This window comes from Mobula hypostoma, chromosome 9, assembly GCF_963921235.1.
Source record: "Mobula hypostoma chromosome 9, sMobHyp1.1, whole genome shotgun sequence".
NCBI classification, from domain to species: Eukaryota; Metazoa; Chordata; class Chondrichthyes; order Myliobatiformes; family Myliobatidae; genus Mobula; species Mobula hypostoma.
The window spans coordinates 53,331,910-53,345,323 of NC_086105.1; the positions used below are offsets into that span (position 1 = coordinate 53,331,910).

A 13,414-nucleotide genomic window follows, 5' to 3' on the forward strand; every position below is an offset into this window, starting at 1 on the left:
TTTTCCATGAATTATACTGTATTTCTTTATTTTCCTGTAAATGGCTGCAAGAAAATTAATCTCAGCGCAGTATATGCTAACATACAAGTACTTTGATAATAAGTTTACTTTGACTTTGATATAATGCCTAGCCAACACAAACAAACACCACAGTTTCTTGTCTGAATTCTAAAATGATATCCTATCAAACTTTCCATCATATACAACCATTGTACGGTCTGGTAAGGGAAGAAATATTCCCATTCAGGCCTGTCAGATTTAAATAAGGCTGCAAATATTTCCACAGGTTAACAATAATCTCCAAGGAAAGACAGAAGATATGAAAACAACAGCATTGTCACCTGTCAGCCTATTAACTAGCTTAGCAATTCTTCCACTACTTCACACTGCTTTCCAAGGGACGTGGGTAAAGGTACAAAAACAACATGCGCTCGAATCTCTGGAGTGGGCTTTCAATTCACATTCTTCCGACTCTGTGCAACCACTGAGACATGGTTGATAGCCAATTAAACCAGAGAATCATTCAATACAGATGGCTTGTTCAAAATGCAACTAAAATCTCCCAGCATATCAAGCCTGTGAAGCACGATGGGGTGTCAGCGAGACCAAGGAATTGATTGTGGACTTAAGGAAGGGGAAGTCAGGAAAACACACACCAGTCCTCATTCACGGTTCAGTGGTGGAAAGGGTGAGTAGCTTCAAGTTCCTGGCTGTCATCCTGGGGCCAATATATTGATGCAACTCTGAAGAAGGCACATAAGTGGCTACACTTCTGTAACGCTCAGTTATATTGGCTCGTATATGTCTAGGGGAAATCCCGCCCGGCACCGGCCTGGACGCTTCCCGCTGGATCGGTTGCTGCACCAACGCCACCCAAATCAATCCCAAACATCAATCATCAGCCAGCACACACAGTACGTTTTACCAAGTACACTTTATAGGTATTACTAAGTCTATGAAATTAATATAAGTTCGATACAGAAAAAGAAGTAATGGAAAAAAAAGGCTCCAGACTCATCAAAGTTCAAGTTCTTTGTGCACAACCGCTGGAGCTCAATCATTTCCTGACGACCACCCGGATGCTGTCGACTCACGGCTCGGGACCACCCGGAGTCATCGACTGGAGCCTTTCCGCACATCCACCATCCTCCCCGTCTCTCCTCCGACTCCCTGCCAAAAACCTCGTCCACTGTCCTCCCCGTCTCTCCTCCGACTCCCTGCCAAAACCCCGTCCACCGTCCTCCCCATCTCTCCTCCGACTCCCCACCAAAAACCCGTCTGCCGTCCTCTCCGTTTCTCCTCCGACTCCCCACCAAAAACCCCGTCCCCAGTCATATGAGACAGCATTATCATTCGAAAAAAAACGATACATGAACACCCATTGGCTAATAGCACCCTGCTATCTGTATTAACCCAAGCAAATGTCTAGCTAGAGATTTTCCCAGCATTTAACATAACAGAGAAGCCATTTTAATCCACATACGCAGCAATTTAAAAGATTAACATAACAAAGAAGCCATTTTAAATTTAACATACAAAGAGACCCCGTACACTTTATTAGGAGTTTGAGGAGATTTGGTATGTCACCAAAGACAAACATTTCTACCGATGTATGGTGGAGAACATTCTGACTGGTTACATCACCACCTGGTATGGAGGTTCCAATACGTAGACTAAACCAACTCTTTCATAGGCATTATCCTCACCACCATTGAGGACATCTTCAAAGAGCAATGTCTCAAGAAAGCGGCACCCACCATTAAGCACCCTCACCACCTCTTCGCAACACTACCATCAGGGAGGACATACAGGATCCTGATGACTCAACATTTTAGGAACAGCTTCTTCCTGTCCATCATCAGATTTCTGAATTGTCAATGAACCCATGAGCTGTTCCTACTTGCTGCACGTGGTGGTGGTAGAATTGTTTGAAACAGGGCCACGACGTGAATGCTTCTACCTTGGCCCCGACAACTTGTGAATGTGGAACTGAGCCACAAACTATGCAACATCTCCTGCAATGCCCATCGCTAGAGGAACCCTGTACTGTTGCAGATCTTGCCGAATTCAACAACAAGGCACAAAAATGTGTCCAGTTCTGGCTGGGCCATGTAGAGTCTGTCCGTGGACACGATAAGAAGAAGCTGCTGTTCCTCTTTTGCACTATTTAGTCTACGTACTGCTGCGACAAAGTAACAAAGTTCACAAGGTTCATCAGTGATAATAAACCTGATTCTAACCCTGACATTGATCTATGAAAATACAAGGTAAAACGGGTAGGGTCACTCCAGCAAACCAGGTTCAATCCTAACCTCAGGCGCTGTCTGTGTCGAGCTTGCACACTTTCCCTGTGGCCACATAGGTTCCGGTTTCTTCCCACATCCCTGAGATTTGTAAATTGGTAAAGTAATTGGCCACTGTAAATTGCCCTCAGCATTAGTTGGTGTTTGAATCTGGAGGGAGATGATGTGAGTGTGGAAGGAAAGTAATGTGTCAGGGCAATGTTAATGGCTGGTGTGGACCTGATGGACTGAAGCCCCTGTTTACTTCTGCATTTCTCCAGTCCTCAATAATATATTGTTGCCTGGCAGCTTGGTTCACCTATTGACTGAGCTAGATTCATTTAACCAAAATACTTGCACCCTCTTGTCCTACACCAAGGAGGAAGACTGCAGTGTCCGTTGATCTGGATCACATCCTCTCCCAGGTTTTAATGCAGCTTGTTCATTCTTATGGTCCCAGTGCATCCTTTGTTGTTTTCCTCAACCGCAGCCGCCAAGACAAAGCCACAGGCAACATGCTAAATGTGGTGTGGTTTTGACCTGCACAGAATGAACTAATTTCTTTGATGATTTAATCATAACTCTGAAAATGCTGTCCAATACCAGCTTCATGCTGACAGAATATTCTCCACGAACCTCTGCCTTTTCTATATTAGATAACCGGCTGGCTATTCTCCTCTGTGAATACATGTACCCACTGTGACAAATTAATCGTTTAGCTCATCATCTTCCCATGTTTCCTTCTCCTTAAGATCCGATGTCATGCACTCCAAATATTTCAATGTAGTCTTAACAATGAACTCTGAAATAAATAGGAACCCTTCCACTGCTCCTGAACTACTAACAATGATTTCCAATTTTGCTGCTCTTTACCTGAAACTTCAGGCATTATTCTTATTAACTAGTGCAGCCAACTAGGTACTAGCTGACACCAATGGTCAAATAATACTAACCAGCATTAGCAGACCAAGATCTGTAGCGAAATACTATCTGGCATTTGCAATCTTGTATTGCGACAAATTAATATCACTAATTGATGCTAGGATTTACTGATGCCAACAGTTCAATCAAACCAAACTGAGTTAATAAGGTAGCTGAGTGGTGTAGTGGTTAACACAATCGCTTTACAGCCACCAGCAATGGGAAGATCAGGGTTCGATTCCCACTGCTGCCTGTAAGGAGTTTGTACGTTCTCCCCATGACCATGTGGGTTTCCTCTGGGTGCTCTGGTTTCCTCCCACATTCCAAAGACATATGGATTAGGATTAGAGTTAGTGAATTGTGGGTATGTTATGTTGGGGTAGGAAGCATGGCCACATTTGCAGGCTGCGCCAGCACAACTCTCACTGATTTGACTTTGAGGAGATGGTGGTGAATCTGTGGAATTCATTGCCACAGACAGCTTTGTAAGCCAAATCATTGGGTATATTTAAAGCAGAGGTTGATGGGTTTTTGATTAGTCATGACATCAAAGGTTACGGGGAAGAATAGGGTTGAGAGAGATAACAAATCAGCCATGATGGAATGGCAGAAAAGACTTGACGGGCCAAATGGCCTAATTCTACTTGTATTTCTTACAGTCTTATAATATATCCACACTTAGCAGTGCTAACAATTTCTCATCACAATCCAGCTAGAAATATTCCACCGGTAGCAAAGATTTGCTACTTTTGGAACCCGATGCTTAACTGTTAGTTCTAAATCACAGAAATTTACAGCACAGAATGAGGACACTCAACCCATCACATCCATGCAGACTAAAAGGAAATATTAAGACTAATCCCATGTCCAATGGTCAGTCCTTATCCCTGTAAATCACATCAGGGCAGGTGCTGAACCAAAAACACTGAGTACGATCAGGGACTCTGCTTCCATCATTTTCAGCCAGGGAGCTTCGTTTCCCTACCTCAGACCAATGCATGCAGCCTATGAATACTCACTTAAGCCAACTAGTCAATATCATTAACTATTGATCACTGCAAACCAATCACCAGTCAATAACTGATACCAGCAGACTCACATGACTGCCAATAGGAGCAGTTCCGTTATCATTAACCCATTTCTAGCTGTCTAAAATCACTGTTGAGAATTATCACCCATCCACAGTTAATAAACCAGTGACAAAATCAGGCCTGCCTTGTCAAATGTCCTCATTTCAAAATTTTATTGGCTATCAATTAGCTATCACTCACTGCTCATGCCTCAAGTTGTACTCTCTGACTAATGTGATGATTGGTAAATAACAAGATCGAGGTTCGATTCCTGCCACTGTTGGTGAGGAGTTGGACGTTCTCCCCTTGGCCGTGTGGGTTCCCTCGAAGGGCTCCAGCTTCCTTCCACATCCTGAAGATGTACGGTTAGGGTTAGTGAGTTACAGACAAGCTATGCTGGTAACAGAAGTGTGGCCACACTTGCAGGCTGCCCAGCACAACACATGCTGATTACATTTGATGCAAACAAAGCACTTCACTGTATTTTTCAATGTTTCAATGTACATGTGACAAGTAAAGCTAACTTAACCTCTCATTTCAAAATGTTAGACTTTTATTAGCTTTCACCATCAATTAGCTATCTCTCACTGACCGTGCCTTGAATTGTGCTCTCTGAATAATGCCATGGTTAATGTCTACCAGTGCTAGAAGTCCGATGTTACCAACAGACCCCACTAATCTAATATCGCCAACATTATCAAAATCCCTAACATCAATAATTATTTTCACCAGTCCAAGATCAATAACTCTTCCTAGCAATTGAGCATCTCTGATGATGGTAAGTAAACTAGTGCAGGTAGCCCTATGTCACCAGTTGGTGCTTGTAGTCTAATGCTAATAACCAGCATAGTCAATGATCTCTCCCTGATGCGAGCTGTGTAATTTCACCAAACAGCAAGAGGAGTCTATTGTCTCTAACCAGTTAGAGTATTAAAATATGATTAAGAGTGCTGGCAATCTAATCTTATTACACAATGGAAGCAATTTAATATCACTGACTAGTGATAACAATCTAATGCTAATAAAAGATGCTGCCAATCCAATATTGCTGCTGGTGATTTAACTCCCTTCTCTGTCTAATCGCAGTAAAGAATGCAGTTATATCAATAGCATTAACCAGTACAATTACCAGTACTTTTACAGGCAGCATCATAGCTTACAGTTAGTGCAATTGCTTTACAGCACCAGCGATCGGGGGTTCAATTCCTACCATGGTCTATGAGGAGTTCATATATTCTCCCCATGACTGCATGGGTTTTCCTCCAGGTGCTCTGGTTTTCTCCCACATTCCAAAGGCCTACAGGTCAGGGTTAATAAACTGTGGATATACTATGCTGATGTTGGAAGCATGGCAATACTTGCGAGCTGTCCCCAGCACAACCCTCAGTCTGTGTTGATCATTGACCGAATCAACACATTTCACTGTAAGTTTTGATGTACATGTGACAAATAAAGCTGATCTTTATCTTCATCTAATGTCAATGATCAGTGACAATATTTTACTTTCGGCAACTGATCGACAATTCTAGTAACACAACCCAATAATTCCCATTCAATGTAACTAAGTGTTGCTGCTCCTTTAAAATATGTAACTAGGTACTGCTTCTACCTTTTGGAAAACAGACTAGTGTTTATAATCACAAGAGATTCTGCAGATGCTGTAAATCTAGATTTACACACATACAAATTCACACACACACACACACACACACACACACACACAGGAGAAACTCAGCAGGTCAGGCAGCATCTACGGAAAGGAATAAATAGTCGACGCTTTGTGCCAAGACCTTTCGTCAGGACTGGAAAGGAAGGGGCAAGAAGCCCGAATAAGAAGATGGGAGGAGGGGAACGAGTGCAAGCTAAGTGAGGGGGAACATAGGTGGATGGGAAGGGAGGATGAAGTGAGAAGCAGGAAGGTGATAGGTGGAAGAAGTAAAGGGCTGAAGGAGGAGTCTGAAAGGAGAGGGAAGTGGACCATGGGAGAAAGGCCTGCAGAGATCTCCCAGCATTTAGTATGTGTTACTGGTAATACAGGGTCACTAACCATGGCTCATGATGCCGATTGGTTGGGTGGGTCCCATTGTCTGAGAATCACATTGTTACCAGGACCAGCCCTCTACAGGATCCGCAGCTCAGAATTTTTGTTTAATTGTAACACTTCCAAAAAATCTTTTAAAAATCAAGTAGTGATTAGTTGTTCTCCACCCACGTAGGTGTATGCCAGCTGGTGGCATTCTCAGTTACAGAGCTGCACAAACACAGCCACCCACCTCTAGGCAGGGAACATAATGATAAAAGACACGGATGACGGAATTCCATTCGCTCCTGTGAAACTGTGAACTGTGCCATCTACCAACACCCTCTCTGTAATCTCAGTGTACTGAAACCTACACTGGGTGTTATGGTACTGTAGAAGTTAGCACATTGCTTTACAGCGCCAGTGACCCGGGTTCAATTCTTGCATCCTTCTGTAAGGAATTTGTAGTTTTCCCGTGTGGGTTTCTTCTGGGTGCTCAGGGCTCCTCCCATATTCCAAAGACGTACAGATTAGGGTTGGTAAATTGTGGAAGTACTATGTTGGCACCAGGACCAAGGCTGCCCCCAGCACAAGTCCAGATTTCATTGGTCATTGATGCAAATGGCTCATTTCACTGTCTGTTTCGATATTTTGATGTATATGTGACAAATAAGGCTGATCTTTCTGATCATACACACCCTTCTCCAACTCACTCCTACTTCTTTTCAAACCCATGGAGCTCCTCGCCTGTCTCATTATTGGCTTCTCCTGCCATCTGCAAACACCTTAGCATGGCCTTATGAAAACTCTTCTTCCCTCCTGCCCCCTCATACTCTGGAGATCTCTTCATCCCAGCCTCTGGCTTTTCAATCATATGAAGGGCACAGCTTTGCCCGCGTTACCCTGGTGAGTTTGGCAACCAGAGATCTAAACAGGAAAATCTTCATCTTTTAGTCACCACATGTCAGCTTCATTTTACTCTGTAGGAAACTGTGATGCAAGATCAGAGCAACTATCGGTGACCCACTTGAGGAGCATGCACATTCTTATTGCCCAGCAGTTCTCCGAATTCAAAACCAGAATCCCTGTTCTTATTTTGGAAAATTTGGGTCTAGATACAAACACCTGTTCTGTTATGTTACTCCAGAATTTGCTTCCCATTTGGTATTTTTTCTGGATATTAAGGAGATCAAGGAATATGGGGTCAGTAGCACTGAGTATAAAAAGAATATTAGCCCGGGAATTACTGTAGGATGGGGCAGGGACAGCAGGTCAAATGGTCTACCCCTGCTTTTAGTTTTGTATGCTACAATCATATTCTGAATCACCTGCATTCAATCCTTTCCCTCACCCACTCAGCTGATGCTGGGTTGGGAGATCTGAGACTAAGGTACAGGACAAGAATTCCTGTCTTCAACCCACTCATCCATGTGCCGCAAGTTGGGTATTAGTTGACGGAAGAGCCAAGCACAAGCTTGTGTTTCTCTCCACAGTCGAACAGGCTGCCAATGATCGGGCATGATCTACACAACTGCCATTGGTAGCAAAGTGCCACTGGGAGGACGGGGCAGGGTTGAACAGTTCCCTGCAGGTTATTTACATCATCCCACCTGATTAAGGTGGGAGAGGTGATCAAGGGAAAACACCATGAGTTCAGAAATTATAACATGCCTCCCGAACACCTAGCTTCACTGGACTTCACTGAAGCTAGGACACTGGGAGTCTTGAATGTAGAGGGTGTATACACATAACTTTACCGAAGCATTTGAAAAAAAGATTCAAGGTCCGTCCAATCTGACCCGTGTCCCCCATTAATTAACCACAGTCACTCATAGTTCCCTGCCAAGGTAGAATATAATTGCTAGAAATTCATAATGACCCCCGAGCGAAAGTAAAGTTAGGATCACTGGTTTATATTCACCCCACCCCCTGCCCGTGAGTGCTTGGCTAGCTACTGGAGACTTCGGGGGGTGATAAAGAACATCAGAAAGGAGAAAAAATGACTGAGCGAGGGAAATTCAGGATAAAGGGGTAACGTGTAGGGAGCTCTCCTCAACTCACGGTGCTGAAATAATGTCCGGCGCCCCTCTTTCAACGCCGACTTCCTGTTTTGTTGTTGTTTTGCCGGGCTTTAAGGAGCGGGAGTGGGTAAATGTAGCTGGGCAGGAGGGTCTCTTGTCAACACAAACATCTCCCACCCCCTCAACAGCCCACGTACCTTTGGCGATGAGTTCGGCGATATCCTGGTCGAAGCCGAGCCGGTGGCACCTCCTCCACAGGCCGGTGTTGGTAGAGTTGTACATCCTGCTGCACTCATCCGCCGCGCTCATGGCGAAGAGCTGCCGCCGGTTGCGGGCGCCGAGCAGCTTCTCCTCCCAGCGGTCGAGCCGGCGGCGGCTGGCGCGGAGGGGCAGGTTGTTGGAGGTGTAGATGAAGCCCGGGTGGTTGGTGCGGCTGGCGTAATTCTTGCACCTCTCCCGGTGCCTCCTGGCGTCCGTCTGGTACCAGTGGTCGGAGCAGATGGCCACGGCCAGCATACCCAGGGCGCAGAGGGCCATGGAGAGGCCGGCGTAAAGCAAGAGCCGGCCGGCTGCCATCTCATTCACGCCACAGCCTTCAGCATCCTAGCAGCGGGGGGAAGTAGAGAGACTCAGAGAAAAGGGGAGGGGGTGAGAGAGGGGGAACACTGAACAAACGGTGCAGCTAGAGGAGGGAGCGGACCATTCGCCACCGACTTCCGGGACGGCTTCGCACGGGGAGTAGGTAGTGTCCCTCACGTCAGTGGGCTGCAGCCTCCAGTGCTGGCATCTGCCTTGTCTCAGGTCGGGAGCTCTCCTCCACGCCTCGTCTCCACCATTCCCCTCAGCCCGCCGTCGGACTCTTGCGGGTCTCCGGGACAAGCGGGATGGGGCTGTGTGCGAGGCGGCAGGCTAAACTATCTAGGAAAATTTAGCAAGAAAAAGCCTCCTATTAAAATAAATGATGATCTGCGGCCACAAGCAAGCGTGCAGCCCCGGAATGAAGATCTCCCAGGAATGAAATACAACAGAGTCAGCCAGAGAGGAGGGGGGAGGGAGAGAAAAGAACTGATGTCATTCAGCCGAAGGCTGGATCATATTTTATTTATCCACCTGCTTAAAGCGAGGGCGTCCGATTAGCGTGCTGCAAAGAGCCGCCCTCCAGTCGCGGGGACCCCGGCTCCAGACACCGAGAACAACGACCCGGTTACATGTCCCCTTTTAATGTTTTGCATTGTGCTAAAGGAAATATAAAATAAATGTGTGTTTTCTTTCAACAGCTCAGTCAAGCCACGCCTTTTGCAATATTCAACACACATTCATGAAACGCGTCAATATTGTGAAACATTCATAGGGACGATAATCACTCGTTAGCTTGTAAAATGAACACTGACATCCTTTGAATGTCCGGATTTATTTTGGTTAATGGACGTTTAATTAAAACGCGCCTTATTGTGGAACAGTTTGGCATTAAAGCGGCACCGCGCCCGCGTAAGAGTTGAGACGGGGTGGGGGGCGGGTTGGCGGCAGCGCGTTATTTTGCGAATCAGTATTCATATTGTAATTTGAAATCTCAGCGAGTGAAATCTCATTGTGAATTGACACTAATTCATCATCATTTATACATCCGTCATGTAACCTGAAAGGGAGGGATAATCTTCAAAAATATAGCAAAGGATTTATTTAAGTATATATATATATAAACACAAGTGATTCTGCAGATGCTGGAAATCTTGATCAATACACACAAAATGCTGGAGGAACTCAGTAGGTCAGGCAGCATTTATGGAGGGAGATATATTTGGGTAAACGCCTTTTATCGTTTAGGACCATGCTGGACTGCGCAGATTGGTCAGGGCATGACGCTGTTAAAGAAGTTGGGACCAGCGTATTACCTTGAGGGACATGTCCTCAGATTGGTGTGTCTCACTCCTTACAACCATGGTTTCTCATTAGGATTATATTACGTGCATGCCTAAATGGTTTGCAGTTATCAGTTCATTGGCCCGTTATAACCTAGATCAGGATAGATCGAGCATCACCCCACTCTCAGACCTGGAAATGGCAACTCTAAAACCAGAGAAAATCCAAGTAACACAAACAAAATGCTGGAGGAACTCAGCAGGCCAGGCAGCACCTATGGAAAAAAAAAGTACAGTCGGCGTTTTGGGCCAAGACCCGTTGTCAGGCAGGATTTGGCAATGACAACTCTGTTCACCTGTGGAATTCCTTGCCACAGACCTGAGTATATTCAAAGCGGAGGGTGATGGGTTCCCGACTAGTAAGGGCACCATAGGTTATGGAGAGAGGGCAGCAGAATGGGGTTGAGAAGGATAATAAATCAGCCATGATGGAATAGCAGAGCAGACTCGATTGCCTAATTCTGTTCCCATTTCTTATGGCCTAATTCCACTTTGGGAATGGCTTGGGGTGGGGGCTGATCCTCGAGGCCACAAAAGGAAGGAGAATCCCGATGCCTAGGGGAAGTTCCCTATTCTTCCTGTTACTAGCACCACAGGGAAATTCTACTCTGTGCAAAACCTGTGGGGACAACAAAGAAGAATTGAGCACTATAATCCTTCAGAAAGGCTGTGATTCAATTACTGACAAAGTTGATAGGCAAAGGAATAAAAGAGAGGCCAAGGTCGGGGCAATGATCTGCTGCTGCAAGAAGGAGCAGGGGTCTACACTCCTAGCCATACAGAAAATTGCTTGGACTCACTGGACCCACCACCCACTCATGCACAACACATTCCACAGGCAACACTAGGCCTGAAGTCTGAAAAGAAATAAGGCCAGCCACAGATTTGAATCTTGAAGTATAAATAAGGAACAGAGTTTTTGTTTTGGGGTGGGTGGAGAGGGGAGGAGGAGAAGAGGAAGAGAAAGAGAGAGAGAAAGAGGGAAAGGGAGGAGAGGGAGGGAGAGGGAGAGAGAGAGAGAGAAAGAGAGAGGGGAGGTTGTACAGGCTTCTGGAAGGCATAACGGTCAGTTACATTCTCTTGTAGACAGGAGAGAAAGAACTGGATCTTTTCAACAGTGGGAATTAAGTGAGTCAGGGAATAAACGCTCTGACAAGATCTTTGAACAATTAAATCAATGGATCTACAGATAGGAGCTCCAGAGCCCAAGGCAGCAACAAGTCAACTCACGCTCATAGTTTTCTTACAAGGCTTAGAAGCATAACAAATAGGTACAAGTGCATGGAAATGGGTGAAATACCTTCAAACAGACTCATTGGGAATTCAGAACACCTTCAGGTTCATCTCTTGTAATGTTTTCAGAAGCTTTCCATTTAACTCAGATGACCACACACTCAATATGCTCTCAGTGGCCACACTGTTAGGCACCTCCTGTTTCTAATAAATTGGCCACTAAGTGTATGTTCGTGGTCTTCTACTGCTGTAGCCCATCCTCTTCAAGGTTCAATGTGTTGTGTGTTCAGAGATGCTCTTCTGCACGTCAGTGTTGTAACACATGGTTATTTGAGTTACTGTCCCTTCCTATCAGCTTGAACCAGTCCGGCCGTTCTCCTCTGATCTTGCTCATTATCAAAGTGTTTTTGCCCACAGAACTGCCACTCAATGGATTTTTTTTGTTTGTTTTTTGTTTCTCATGCCATTCTCTGTAAACTCTAGAGATCGTTGTGAGTGAAAATCCCAGGACAGCAGCAGTTTCTGAGATACTCAGACTACCTCCTATGGCACCAATGATCAAAGTTCCTTAGATCACATTTCTTTGCCATTCCGATATTTGATCTGAACAACAACTGGACCCCTTGGCCATGTCTGCATGCTTTTATGGACTGAGTTGCTGTCGCCTGATTGGCTAATTAAATATTTGCATTATCAAACAGGTGTACAGTTGTAACTAAAAAAGTGGCCACTGAGTGCAGGGTATTACTTGTTTCACTTGGGGAAGAGAGGTCAATGAGGATGTGATCTTCAAAATCTTCAGAATTTCTGACTGTGCCATCAAATACATGTGATACATCTGTATTTTTTATGTGAGTAGAAAGTTTGATCAAGAAGGAGGAGCTCCCCGGAACACAAGCTAAACAAATGGTCAGAGGAAGTACTGTTGGTCTCAGTAAACTAGGAGTTAAAAGAGATGGCACTGAGAATTCAATGCCAACCTAAAATCCATCTTCAATAGAAGACTGACTACAAATGTTTTACATGCATTTAATGTTACAGTTTGCATTTCTGAAGATTTTGAAAATCATCATTGACATCTATTTGTCAAGTGAAACCAGTGATACTTTACACGGAGTGTGGGCCAGTTGAGTTAAACAGAAAGCTTCTGAAGAAATTGCAAGAGCTGGATCATAATAGCTCACTAAATCAATTTTCCAGGGGAATTTCATTATGATGAAGGACAAACCCTTTGATGGCAAGGGTGATACCTGGACCCAAATGTTTTCAGTCACACTATCAGGTGGGATAACTGTCCATAGTTCATTGCACCACTGCCACTGGTTACGTTTTCAACAGACTTGGTACCTGAAGGGGAACTAGAATAGGTGGCTTGATGAGCAATCTTCACTGTTGACTGTACTTAGCACACCTAATCTTCCACTCCTTAAATCTAAAGCTCATGTGGTATGCCTACAAATCCTTTGTATCTTTGAATACAAGCTCCAAAATCTATCTTCAGGCCTTAGAATAAGCCACGATTTATTTCAGCTGAAAATCGCCAAGATCTACATTAGGCAGAAGTAGGCATAGCAGATGAGATCTAGATCCAAGGAATAGATGACAAGGTCAATGACTGTCATCCACATGAAGCAATAAAAAGAACCAGAAAAGACTGAGTACAAACTAAAGGCTGATAAGTGTCTTATAAAAGAAAAAAAAACAGCTGTGTGTGGGTCTGGCATCCACACCAGACAGCTGCAAAGGAAATAAAGATATCAAAAACTAGAAAGAGAAGCTTTCCAACCCTATTACACTGCATGGATTCTTTCATTCCTCTCATGTCAGAACATATGACAAACCTCAGGGAACCAATGAAGGAAGTTGCTGAATAGCAGAGGCCATAATCCATTAAATCAGTTTTAACAAATATAAAGATGACCAACGTGATTCTGTCAGATCAGAACAG

General features: G+C 44.6%; 1 protein-coding gene across 1 annotated transcript in view; it reads right to left on the reverse strand.

The window, feature by feature from the left end:
- The window catches only part of tmem178bb (transmembrane protein 178Bb), a 379,683-nt gene extending 370,340 nt beyond the window's left edge, over positions 1 to 9,343 (reverse strand). The window contains exon 1 of the mRNA XM_063059696.1: positions 8,512 to 9,343. Within this exon, the coding sequence (XP_062915766.1) occupies positions 8,512 to 8,890 (379 nt within the window). The 5' untranslated portion in view covers positions 8,891 to 9,343. The remainder of the gene's footprint in view (positions 1 to 8,511) is intronic.
- Positions 9,344 to 13,414: the final 4,071 nt, after the last annotated feature.